The sequence below is a fragment of the Eriocheir sinensis genome, chromosome 22, assembly GCF_024679095.1.
Source record: "Eriocheir sinensis breed Jianghai 21 chromosome 22, ASM2467909v1, whole genome shotgun sequence".
In the NCBI taxonomy this organism is placed as follows: Eukaryota; Metazoa; Arthropoda; class Malacostraca; order Decapoda; family Varunidae; genus Eriocheir; species Eriocheir sinensis.
Window position 1 is genome coordinate 8,329,793 of NC_066530.1, and position 12,500 is coordinate 8,342,292.

The 12,500-nt window shown below is 48.1% G+C and overlaps 1 protein-coding gene across 1 annotated transcript in view; it reads left to right on the forward strand.

The window, feature by feature from the left end:
• Positions 1-11,887, forward strand: part of LOC127001989 (uncharacterized) — a 37,727-nt gene extending 25,840 nt beyond the window's left edge. The window contains exons 2-3 of the mRNA XM_050867300.1: positions 4,835-4,954; positions 11,166-11,887. Coding sequence (XP_050723257.1) covers positions 4,835-4,954; positions 11,166-11,239 — 194 coding nt within the window. The 3' untranslated portion in view covers positions 11,240-11,887. The remainder of the gene's footprint in view (positions 1-4,834; positions 4,955-11,165) is intronic.
• The last annotated feature ends 613 nt before the right edge of the window (positions 11,888-12,500 follow it).

The following is a 12,500-nucleotide window of genomic DNA, read 5'->3' on the forward strand; positions in this document are numbered from 1 at the left end:
TATTTTTATCATTATTATTATTATTATTACCATTATTTTTGTTATCATTATTGTCATTTTAACGCATAGAATCTCCACCACCTGAAGTAAAGTAACTACTTTTACACTCATCATAATTATCATACCTCAGTACACATGCAACACAGAAAATTCCGGTTAATATCATTCAAAAGAGGAAGAGAAGATATGGGAATAAGGAAAGATATGTTGCTGATTCAGTTTACTATATGTATCTTTCACAAATGACTAGGTATAAAAATGATTCACAAGTTTACAAGTTCATTATAATTTACAAGTCTTGCTATCCGTGCACGTGGTGTTATCATTGAAGACGCACTTCCTTTAAGACGGACGACAAACGGTATATTTTGAACTGGGCCGTAAATCTGAATGAGTGACGTCACTCAAGTGGCGGGAAAACATGCCCTGCAGCACAGACCGCGTAAACGACCGGAAGTATTACTGCAGAGCGCGGACTGTTTGTCGTTTTCATTTTTTTTATCCTTGAAAACCTCAGGTGCGGAGGTACGGACTTAAAATACTGCCGTTCCGCACCTGTTACTTCCGCACTTTTGAAAAACTTTCCGCACTTCGGACCTCCGCACCTCGTTTAAAGGTCCGCAGGTCCGGAGGAGCGGAGGTGCGGACAGAGGTACGGAAGTGCCCAGCTCTGTAATTTTCTTTGTAAATCCATCAAACACATCTATGTATCCGCGCAAGCCTTAATCTCCTATCTTTTCTGATTAAAATGCTTTTTGAATGAAGAAAAATGGTCAACAAATAAGGGAGGAGTTACAATAAGAACGTAAGCCATCCTGCTAACAGCTGTTTGTAAGCGGTAAAAGTGTTCCCTGCCGCGGTTACCCTAACAGTGCTGTTAAGGCCTTAACAAGCTTTGTGAATATCTGTTAGCGCTTAATAGAAAAATGTTAAGGCTGAAAGGAATATGTTAGTCTTAACAGCTGTTTCATAGTGGTAACAAGATTTATGTATATGGGCCCTGGATGGTAGTCGGCCCCAGCCCGTCATGGCGCAGACAAGTCTTTATAGTGGCGCCATCTTCTCTTGGCTCATGCTGCCCCCAGGAACTCGTTCTTGACTCACTTGGACGGTTTCCTCTAGGGTCCGGGTTGATGGGTGGTCTTCAGGACAGCATGTGGGTAGTTTTAAGCCACTCGGGGGTGACTGAAAAATCCGAGGTGGTAGCGTGGGGATTCGAACCCGCGTCGTCCATCACGCGGGGAATGTGGGCCCAGCACGCTACGATATATATATATATATATATATATATATATCTATATATATATATATATATATATATATATATATATATATATATATATATATATCTCTAGATATATATATATATATATATATATATATATATATATATATATATATATAAACAGGAAAGTTAAGCATGAAACCCAGGTCAATTTCCCCTGTGGCCTTGGGAAACAGCCGTAATGGGAGCCCGATACGTTTAATTAATATGAAGCTTGAACATTTCGACAGCCATGCACACACATTTGATATGGCCTTGGAAGGATTTGTTGGCCTTTCCATGGGTGGTTTGATGAGCCTAGTGATGGCTGGACAAGGCTGATGCTCCATGGACGTGAACAAACACACTCGAAAGCCCGATTACTTGCCTTCTCGGCCTTTGGGAATGTTGAGGTGGGACCGTGGGATGAGGAGCGTGTGAGGATACAGAGAGAGAGAGAGAGAGAGAGAGAGAGAGAGAGAGAGAGAGAGAGAGAGAGAGAGAGAGAGAGAGAGAGAGAGAGAGAGAGAGAGAGAGAGAGAGAGAGAGAATTACATAGATCTACATAGATGACCAGACAACACAGGCCCTAATGCCCAAACTATGTGGTCTGTCCTAAACCTAAGTGACAGTTGTTATGTGGCCACCATGACGTTGAAACTGACCTAGCAAACAGTGAGATGGAGGAGATAGCGGTCAAGATTATTCATAAACGATGCTATCGAGTTACACTGTGCCACTGATGGTGGTAATCTGTTAATTCCAATCTCGAACGACAGCATTAGCGAAGAAGAATTTTGTGCAATCTGAATGAACTTGTCTACATTTGAGTTTAGCGCCATTATTTCTCGTTCGCGTCGAGTCATCCATCATAAACAGCTTGGTCGGATCCACGTTAGTAAAACCGTTAAGTATCTTAAAGCACTCGATCAGTTTTCCTCTGAGGCGGCGTTTCTCAAGAGAAAACAGGTTTAGATGTGACAGCCTTTCCTCGTAGGGTTTGTTTCGTAATGAAGGAATCATCTTGATTGCTCTACACTGAGCACCTTCTAATTTAGCATACTCTTTCGTATGGTGGGGAGACCAAAACTGCACAGCATACTCCAAATGAGGTCTGACGAAACCATTATACAAAGGTAGTATAACATCTTTATTCTTGAATGAAAAATTTCTCTTAATCAAACCCATCATCATGTTTGCTTTTTTTTAATGGACTCGTTGCACTGCTGGGAAAACTTGAGGTTAGACCCGACTGTGACGCCAAGATCTTTGACCGAGTGAACGCTTTTAATTTTAACGCCGCACATTTCATGGACCTTTATATTTCTAGATCTAACCTGTAGAATCTGGCACTTGTTTATATTAAAAGGCATTTCCCATTTTACTGACCAATCTGATACTTTACGCAAATCTTCTTGTAGGCTTCGCCTGTCACATTCTGTAAGTACCACATTGCCAATTTTCATGTCGTCCGCAAATTTACTAATGAAATTATTGAGACCAAGGTCAATGTCGTTGATGTAAATGACGAAGAGAATGGGTCCCAGGACAAAGCCTTGGGGGACACCACTAGTGACTGGCATCCACTCTGAGGTCACTCCAACTCTTTGCTCTCTATTTCTTAGCCAGTGCTTGATCCATTCGTTAAGCTGATTGGCCTGTAATTATCCGGTAATTTTCGGTCGCTTTTTTTTTTAAATGGGTGTTACGTTAGCCATTTTCCAATCACTAGGAACGATACCATGGTGCAAAGACATATTAAACAGCATTGTTAAAGGTCTGAGTATCTCTCTTGATATTTCTTTAAGTAATTTTGGATAGATTATATCGGGTCCTGCAGCGCTTTGAGAACCTCACCTGTACTGATTTCAAAGTCAGGGAGGGAATGACTGGGATTTTCAATAGTGTTAGGAACACCAGCAGTATCGGTAATTTAACGTGTTTGCTATGCGTTGGCTGTCATTTCGGACGCTAACATTGTCAACTAATTTCTCTTAGGTTACTAACACAAGATCAAGAATATTATTATCGCGCGTTGGTTCACTAACCATTTGGCTAAGGCAGTTATTTTCAACGAAGTATAGCATCCTGTGCGATTACACCTCGGGTCCCGTGAGTGTCTGCCAGTCTACATACGGTAGATTAAAATCGCCCAAAATCATTGCATCACTGTTTCGGAGTGTTCTTTTCAAAACGCTATGCATTATTTTATCATCCTCGCGTGATTGGCCTGGAGGCCTATAAGTGACGGATATGTTGATTTTAAATTGATCGGTATTTGTACTCACGCTCACGTGTTCTACAGTACTGTCCTTGGGTGTTTTATCAACGGGCTGTAAGATACTTTTGACGTAAAGAGCCACTCTATTATCGACGTAAAGAGCCTCGCTAATTTTGACGTGAAGAGAGAGAGAGAGAGAGAGAGAGAGAGAGAGAGAGAGAGAGAGAGAGAGAGAGAGAGAGAGAGAGAGAGAGAGAGAGAGAGAGAGAGAGAGAGAGAGAGAGAGGGGGGGGGGGGGGGGCGACTTTCCTACCACCTGTCTTGGCAATGAAATGTACCAACTTTGCGGCAAAGTGGAGCACACGCCACAGTGCGCGTGGCGGCGGCGCTCATCTCTGTACCGTTGACCTTTGAGTCGGTGGAGGGCGAGAACTCTTGACCCGACACAGGGCCGGCGGAACATCTGGGCCAGCACAGCTTGCCTTCCCCGGGTTCCATTTATCCGCCAGCCCAAAGGAAGGATGAACAGCTGCGCAGGCTGCACGCCGACTGTCCGGGCAGAATCAACCGAATGTTGAATTAAATATTGTACTTAAGTATGTTTTGTTATATTAGAGGTCCGGCATGCGCCTCCGCGGTGAATAGGTTAACGTCCCTATCTACTAATCCTCGGCCCTGAGTTCGAATCCCGGCCTGGGCAGTCGGCGTGCAGCCCACCCAGCTGTGCATCCTCCCTTTCGGGTTGCTCAATAAATGGGCGCCTGGATACAATTGGGGAAGGTAAGGTAAACTGTGGTAACCCGGATGTTGCACTGGCCCTGTGTCGGGTCAGGGGTTCTCACCCACCACAGGCCCAAAGGTCAACGGGTCGGAGATGAGCACCGGCGCCAGGCGCACTATGGCGCATGCCCCACTTCGCCTTCTCGTGCTTTTCATGCCAAACTACATTCGTGCAAGAATTAACGAGCGCGTCTAAACTCTTTCATCCCTTTCGCTGGTAAACTCTGGGACAGCCTTCCTCCGTCAGCATTCCTCCTGGGTGCGGCTTGAACTCTTTCAAGAAGGATGTCAAGGCACCTCTCCAAATGACTCTGGCCTATATTTCTAACATTTCAACTTAACACTGTTTGCGGGAACAGCGCCATTGCGGGCTTTTTTGTTTCCTAATTTTAGCGCCTTTGAGCTGCCTCTTTTTTTATTTTGAAAAAATGTAATCTTGGAGAATGAACTGCCAACTTCAGCAGAACGCCTCAACAGAAAGCAGCAAAAACTGTTTGACTGGCTGTTGTTCTTGTGCAAGCCTTGACCCTGAGCCTCGCCCTAACGCGCCGGGTCCTCCACACACACAGGCACGATGATGAGCCGCCTCCTGCCCGTGCTGCTGCTGGTGGTGTCGCTGCTGCTGCTGCTCGTCGGCCAGCTGCCCTTCGCCGCCGCCGACCCAGCAAACGCCCAACCACACTGCATTGGTGAGGCCCGGAGAATGTATGCTAGTGTGTATGTGAGAGTGCTGAAGCGGCCGAGGGGCTAAATTTCAACCACTAATTATATGGATTCTGTCAAGCAAAGCTTTTCATTGAACGAATGCAGCTTTAGTATACACCCACACACACACACACACACACACACACACACACACACACACACACACACACACACTCTCTCTCTCTCTCTCTCTCTCTCTCTCTCTCTCTCTCTCTCTCTCTCTCTCTCTCTCTCTTACTGACAGTCTTAAATTCCGCCGCCATGTTGCCTCTCTTAGGATCTCTATATTCTATCGATATTTTGAATTTTCACGCTGACTGCTCTTCTGAACTTGCTAACTGCATGCTCCCCCCCCTCCCGCGGTCCCGCTGCACACGACTTTACCCAAGCTCATTCCTATATACTGTCCAAACCCTTTATGCAAGAGTTGACCAGCATCTTCATTCTTTCATCCCTTCCATTGGTAAACTCTGGAACAGCCTTCCTTCGTCTGTATGTCTTCCTGCTTATGACTTGACCTCTTTCAAGAGGAATGTATCAAGACACCTCTTCACCCGAAACTGACCTCTCTTTTTGGCCACTCTTTACTTTTCGCTTTTGTGAGAGCAACGATTTTTTTTTGTTGCCCTTGAGTTGTTTCCTGTAAAGTAGCACACACACACACACACACACACACACACACACACACACACACACACACACACCGCTCCGGTAGCTCAATCGGTAGAACGCTGCACTGCAAGGCTTCACGGCCAAACAGGCGGCGGTTCGAGCCCCGCTCAGGCCGGATTCTTTCTGTTAACTAGGAGTGGTTACTGTACCCCTTTGAGCAAGGGGGATGGGGTGTGTGGTGTGTGAGGTCCTGGCAGTACCCAGAGATCGACGACAATGAGCACTTGCTCACGTCGGGAGGGTACCTGCTGGCGAAAGCGAGTCCAACTCATGATCAGGCCGTGGTGAATCACACACACACACACACACACACACACACACACACACACACACACAGTGGCTGGCTGGACTGCCGCCTGGCAGGATGAAGTGAGATCAAGGCTGGTGTTGCGGTACGCTACGAAATATTTTCCGCACCTCGTATACTTGCCCAAAACACCGCACCGTAGTGTTGCACCGTGCCCCAGTATTTTTCCTGCCCATAACACCTGTTACGTCACCAGTGTCGTAACACTGGTGTGGTCAGGGGTCTTGGGAAAATGTAAAAAAACAAAACAAAGACAAAACAAAACAGGGTTGGTTAGGCCTCAAAACACCAGGTTATTTTCCCCTGACCGAACAACAAATAAAAGGAAAATGAATAATTTAAAACAAAGGAAATGGTAACGGAAAACGCCAAAATAAACTATAGATATTATATATTTACAAGAAGTTAATAGTTACATTAATTATCAAAAGAAAAGTAAAACCCAAGATTGCCTTAGGAACACACCTTAAAAACATGAAATCGAATACTACAACGAAAGCACAAAACACTAATGAAAACAAAACACTTGAACGAGGGAGGCAGCACGTAACACAGCCAAAGCGTGATTAACACGGAAACAGTAAAACCGGCACACGAAGACACACAGCAAAAACCTTACCTTAAACACTAACGACTCTCTCTCTCCCGTAAAAGAAAACACACGCTTGCAGGCGTGGAAAACTGCAGAAGGTGCTGCAGGGACACAAAAGGGGACAGAGAGGAGCCGGCCTCCTTTCTAACTCGACGGGTGAACGGGAAAACAAGGGAAGAGCGAGTGACCTAGGGTCACTCCTTTTATAGGGGTGACTGCTGCCTCGGCGCCCCGCGAGCGGACTGCCAGACATCGCTGGCGGTGCGGGGCAACAAACCCCACGACAACACAAAATACATAGTTTACATACAGTACATAAGTATCTAATCCTAAACATAAAAAGGAAATATACATAATATCATACAGTACTCAGAAACGGGCAGGAAAGATATAAATGGAGAGAACAGCCCGGTGGGAACATTGACCCCGGGTCGCTGCGCGGGAAAGTGGCTAGGACAAGGAGCGGTTGGTGGAATATTCCAGACCCCGGGTGGTCACTATGCCGCTCCCCAGAACCGGAAATATCCAGTTGATGCTGGGTCGGCGTGGGTGGAAAATGCCACCGAATCCGGAAAATACCGGCCAGGACAAAGGAGTCATATGGGCGAGCCACGCGGTGACCGCCCGTGTCTGTGAAAAAGAATAAAACAAGGCGGCGGGAGAACCCCAGCCGTAACAGTCCCCACCACCCAGAGCAGACACGGGGGTGTCACACAGTGGCCCGCCGTGTGCTGTGACGGGAAACAGCAAAATATATAATAAGTCACACAAAAATCTCTCAAAATTAACTGGACAACAAAGTATAATAAATCCTCAAAGTAACTAAAGTTAAAAAATCATGACACAAAAATATGGTTATAATCCCTCTCAAAACTGAACACACAATAACAGACAAATAATTCAAACACACAAAATAATAAATCTTCAAATATGAGTCACAAAAATCCTAAAAACAAAAATGAACTCAAAGCGAATAAGTCAGACAAGTGAGAATAATGAAAATAACAGCACAAATAATCACAAAAAATCCTAATAAATTTGAAAACTAATTCTAGCCTACCCTATCAACAAAGGTGTCAATCCTGAGAGGTAAGGTAGGCGCCCTTCGCAGTCAAACTGACTTAAAATGCAGGGGTGGACCAGGCCCTCTGCCTTGAACACAACTCGAGCGGACACCACCACTTGTGTCTCTCACTCTGAGTAAGAACTCGACTTCCTTCCTCACGGCCAGCACATGACGGGGACGGAGCCTGAGTATTGCCTGGCACAATGGCGGGGCGTCTCTGGCGTCCATATCAGGGGAGATGGGGTCCCTGTGGTCTTTCCGGCCTCGAAAGAGAACCGGCGCCAACAAAGGGGCCTGGTAAGCACGCCGGTCGGCCAGGGGCCTCCCGACGCGGTCCACCCTCGGGGTTGAAGCGACGCGGTGAGCCAGCCGCGCCTCCCCTGAGGTAAACAGAACAACATTTACCTCCTCCTCTACCCCGACAGAACTCTGGCCAGCGAGACTGCCTGGGGCCTGAGGGTCTTCTGGAGGCGGCACTCCCATATGCTCCTCCAGGAAACTGACACGGCTCCCCGTCCGCTTGCGACGCCCTTCTGGGGTCGCCAAAACACAGGTGGTGCCTGAACCGCTCTCTGAAAAACTGAGTGGTCCATGAAACTTAAATGAAAAGGGATGACTAGTGAGACGACATGAAACTTGAGCTTTGTCTCCCACCTCAACAGACTGACAAATAACAGGCTCCTCGGGAAAATTAAACAGGCTCTTGGAAACTGAAGCTAAGGATAGAAGCCGTTAACATGGACAAAAATGTACTCGTAAGCACAGGAACTACTCTCCGAGGACAAATCACAGAGGGAAAATGAAAAATGGGGCAGAAAATTACACAAGGAGTCAGGAAAATTACTGTTGTGGGTGCGCTCTGCGGCGCCCTGACTCTGAGATATGATACAGTGGCCGAAACACTCCCAAACTCAACACAACCTGATGTTCCGCCTGCCTGAGCGCGGCGCAGGAACTCCAGCCTGAACGGCAAGCTGCGTGTCAGGGCGGGAAGCGGGCAGCAACTGCCTCCTCAAAGGGGTCTCACTCTTGAGGGGCCCGTCGTCACTCTGCTGCGCCTCCTCCTGCCCCTGAAGGTACAGCACTGTCTCGTCCTCCCTCTGGACGTCGGCCACACCTGAACTTCCCACAGGTGCGCTACTGGTGGTAAAGTGAGAGATATTAGAGCAAACAGGGGGAGTAAAAATGCCGGAGATGTTTAAGTCTCCCTGGCAAAAATGGTCTGGCTCGGGCAGTGGGAAGGGAAGGTGGGAAGGGAAGGCGGGAAGGTGGCTAGGACAAGGAGCGGCTGGTGGAATATTCCAGACCCCAGGTGGTCACTATGCCGCTCCCCAGAACCGAAAATATCCAGTTGATGCTGGGTCGGCGTGGGTGGAAAATGCCACCGAATCCGGAAAATACCGGCCAGGACAAAGGAGTCATATGGGCGAGCCACGTGGTGACCGCCCGTGTCTGTGAAAAAGAATAAAACACGGCGGCGGGAGAACCCCAGCCGTAACACACCGCACCATAGTGTTGCACCGTGCCCCAGTATTTTTCCTGCCCATAACACCGCACCGTAGTGTTGCACCGTGCCCCAGTATTTTTCCTGCCCATAACACCGCACCGTAGTGTTGCACCGTGCCCCAGTATTTTTCCTGCCCATAACACCGCACCGTAGTGTTGCACCGTGCCCCAGTATTTTTCCTGCCCATAACACCGCACCGTAGTGTTGCACCGTGCCCCAGTATTTTTCCTGCCCATAACACCGCACCGTAGTGTTGCACCGTGCCCCAGGATTTTTCCTGCCTAACACACCACACCGTAGTGTTGCACCGTGCCCCAGTATTTTTCCTGCCCATAACACCGCACCGTAGTGTTGCACCGTGCCCCAGTATTTTTCCTGCCTAACACACCGCACCATAGTGTTGCACCGTGCCCCAGTATTTTTCCTGCCCAACACACCGCACCATAGTGTTGCACCGTGCCCCAGTATTTTTCCTGCCCAAAACACCGCACCGTAGTGTTGCACCGTGCCCCAGTATTTTTCCTGCCCATAACACCGCACCGTAGTGTTGCACCGTGCCCCAGTATTTTTCCTGCCTAACACACCGCACCGTAGTGTTGCACCGTGCCCCAGTATTTTTCCTGCCCATAACACCGCACCGTAGTGTTGCACCGTGCCCCAGTATTTTTCCTGCCTAACACACCGCACCGTAGTGTTGCACCGTGCCCCAGTATTTTTCCTGCCCATAACACCGCACCGTAGTGTTGCACCGTGCCCCAGTATTTTTCCTGCCCATAACACCGCACCGTAGTGTTGCACCGTGCCCCAGTATTTTTCCTGCCCATAACACTGCACCATAGTGTTGCACCGTGCCCCAGTATTTTTCCTGCCCAGAACACTGCACCGTAGTGTTGCACCGTGCCCCAGTATTTTTCCTGCCCAAAACACTGCACCGCAGTGTTGCACCGTGCCCCAGTATTTTTCCTGCCCAACACACCGCACCGTAGTGTTGCACCGTGCCCCAGTATTTTTCCTGCCCAAAACACTGCACCGCAGTGTTGCACCGTGCCCCAGTATTTTTCCTGCCCAACACACCGCACTGTAGTGTTGCACCGTGCCCCAGTATTTCCCCGCGTCGCACTGCACGGAAAAGCTGCCGTGCCGAAATTCCGCACTATTGCCGCGCCATCAGCAAACTTTATCAACATTTAGATAATTTAATCTTTGTGAAGTGTTTACTGGAGTACATGTGTGGTGGAGGAACATTAACGAGGCGACAGTTAATGTGCCGTGCTGAAAATCCCTGGACGCTAGAGAAAGATAACTGTACTTGCCAAGGGCCAGAAGACTATTGAATTGTAAATATAACAATTTTGATAATAATTAATATCGATGTATGGTCATCAATACTAAAACCGTGACGGCCAGCGGCTGGACGGGGCCAAGGGGCGGGGACGCTCCCCGCACGGTGTACGTCGCCGGCCGCCGCGTGACCAGCGGTGCCAGGCTGTATGCCAGACACCGCTGACGCACTGCTTTTTTTCTTTTTCGTTTTTTTTTTTAATATTATTGTATTACTTTATATAAAGAAGGAAAGGCGCGAGACAGGACCAGTGACAGGCGGCTGGTTCCGCGGGTCTGGCCGGCCTCATGGACTGCCGCACGCTCCCCCTTGGCTGTTTTGAGTGTTCAGTTGCTGCCGAAACAGTCAAAATGAGTCAAGTCCTCGAGGAGTAGTATCACTGCTTGCATGTCTGGCACGATCATGTATATATGCGTGGGTTGGGTTCGGTACGGGTGACGAACAGCTGCATTCCAACTGCCAAGGCCGGGATTCGAACCGGGCCCGTAGTGTGGGACGCCAACCACTGCACCGCGGAGGCGTACATGTACGTACGAAGGAGGCATGGGCCCGTAGTGTGGGACACCAACCACTGCACCGCCGAGGCGTACATGTACGTACGAAGGAGTCATGGGCCCGTAGTGTGGGACACCAACAACTGCACCGCAGAGGCGTACATGCACGTACGAAGGAGTCATGACTAAACTCTTCCTCTTCCATCTTCCAACAGCCTGTCCGGTGTGTCCACCCTGCACACAGCTGGAGAACGGCGTCTGCCGCGAAATTTTTGGCTGCACCAAGTGAGAGGGCGAGTGCACACCACGATGCACGGCCATCCCCTCCCTGACACACACACACACACACACACACACACACCGGCATGACGCACGACAATCATCCCTTCCCTGACACACACACACACACACACACACACACACACACACAGCCAAGCAGACACCCTGTCTCCTGTAATAAAAGTCAAGCTAAATCCCTTAACACATTCCTTTGTTCAACTTGGCACAACAGTTCACTGTAGGTCCTTCCCGGCAATAAGGAAAAGTTAGGTATTGTTGTGCAAAGAATCAAGGCTTCATTTTCACCTGAGGAACAACATGTAACCTGCACCTCACCTCAGTAAAGAATAAAGAGCAAACATGCCAGGGAAAAGAATGCACCTGTGTAACAACTGTATCCTCCCTTACATTCAATGCCTGCACCTCCCCTCACAGCTACACAAAACAGTAAACATGCCAGGGAAAAGAATGCACCTGTGTAACAACTGTATCCTCCCTTACATTCAATGTCTGCACCTCACCTCACAGCTACACAAAACAGTAAACATGCCAGGGGAAAAGAATGCACCTGTGTAACAACTGTATCCTCCTTTATATTCAGTTCTGAATATGATTCAATGATTCACTGTTAAAGATCAATAAAAGTGCAGATGGTTAAGGTGTTTTCTCTCCAAGTATTCATGAGTCAAGAAGAGGATCAGAGCCCAGGAAGGAGCTGAGGAAAAGTAAAACAATGGCAAGCCTGAATGCCCGGAGGCTGTGAGCTGCCTTCCTCACTACTGTAGCAACACCCAGTAGACTTGATTTTGTGTTTATCTATCTCTGGCAGCAAAGTAGGATAAGACTGACAGTACTGGAGCAACACCCAGCAGACTTGATTTTATGTGTATCTATCTCTGGCAGCAAAGGAGGATAAGACTGATGAGAGTCAGAGTAGATTTAGTGCAAGGCTGAATATGAGGTACAGAACACTCCTTGGCAGTTACGACATGATAGTGTTGCTGACAGGAAATAAAAGGCTGTGTAAGAGAAGGAAGATGAAAGAAAATGTAGGCAAGAGTAAGTGACTGGTACTTGAAAAAGGGCAAAGAGGAGACCACTGATTCTGCCAGCCACACAGAGCCAAGGCGGAGCACGGCAGCGTGAGGACTGGCTGGGGGAAGAAGTGACGGGGAAGGCACTGGATTTACGGGCAAGAAACCCCGGCTATTCCCCTGGCTTGTGCTCCTTAGCTGGAGGAAGAATAATAAAACTGTCAAATAGAGAACCTA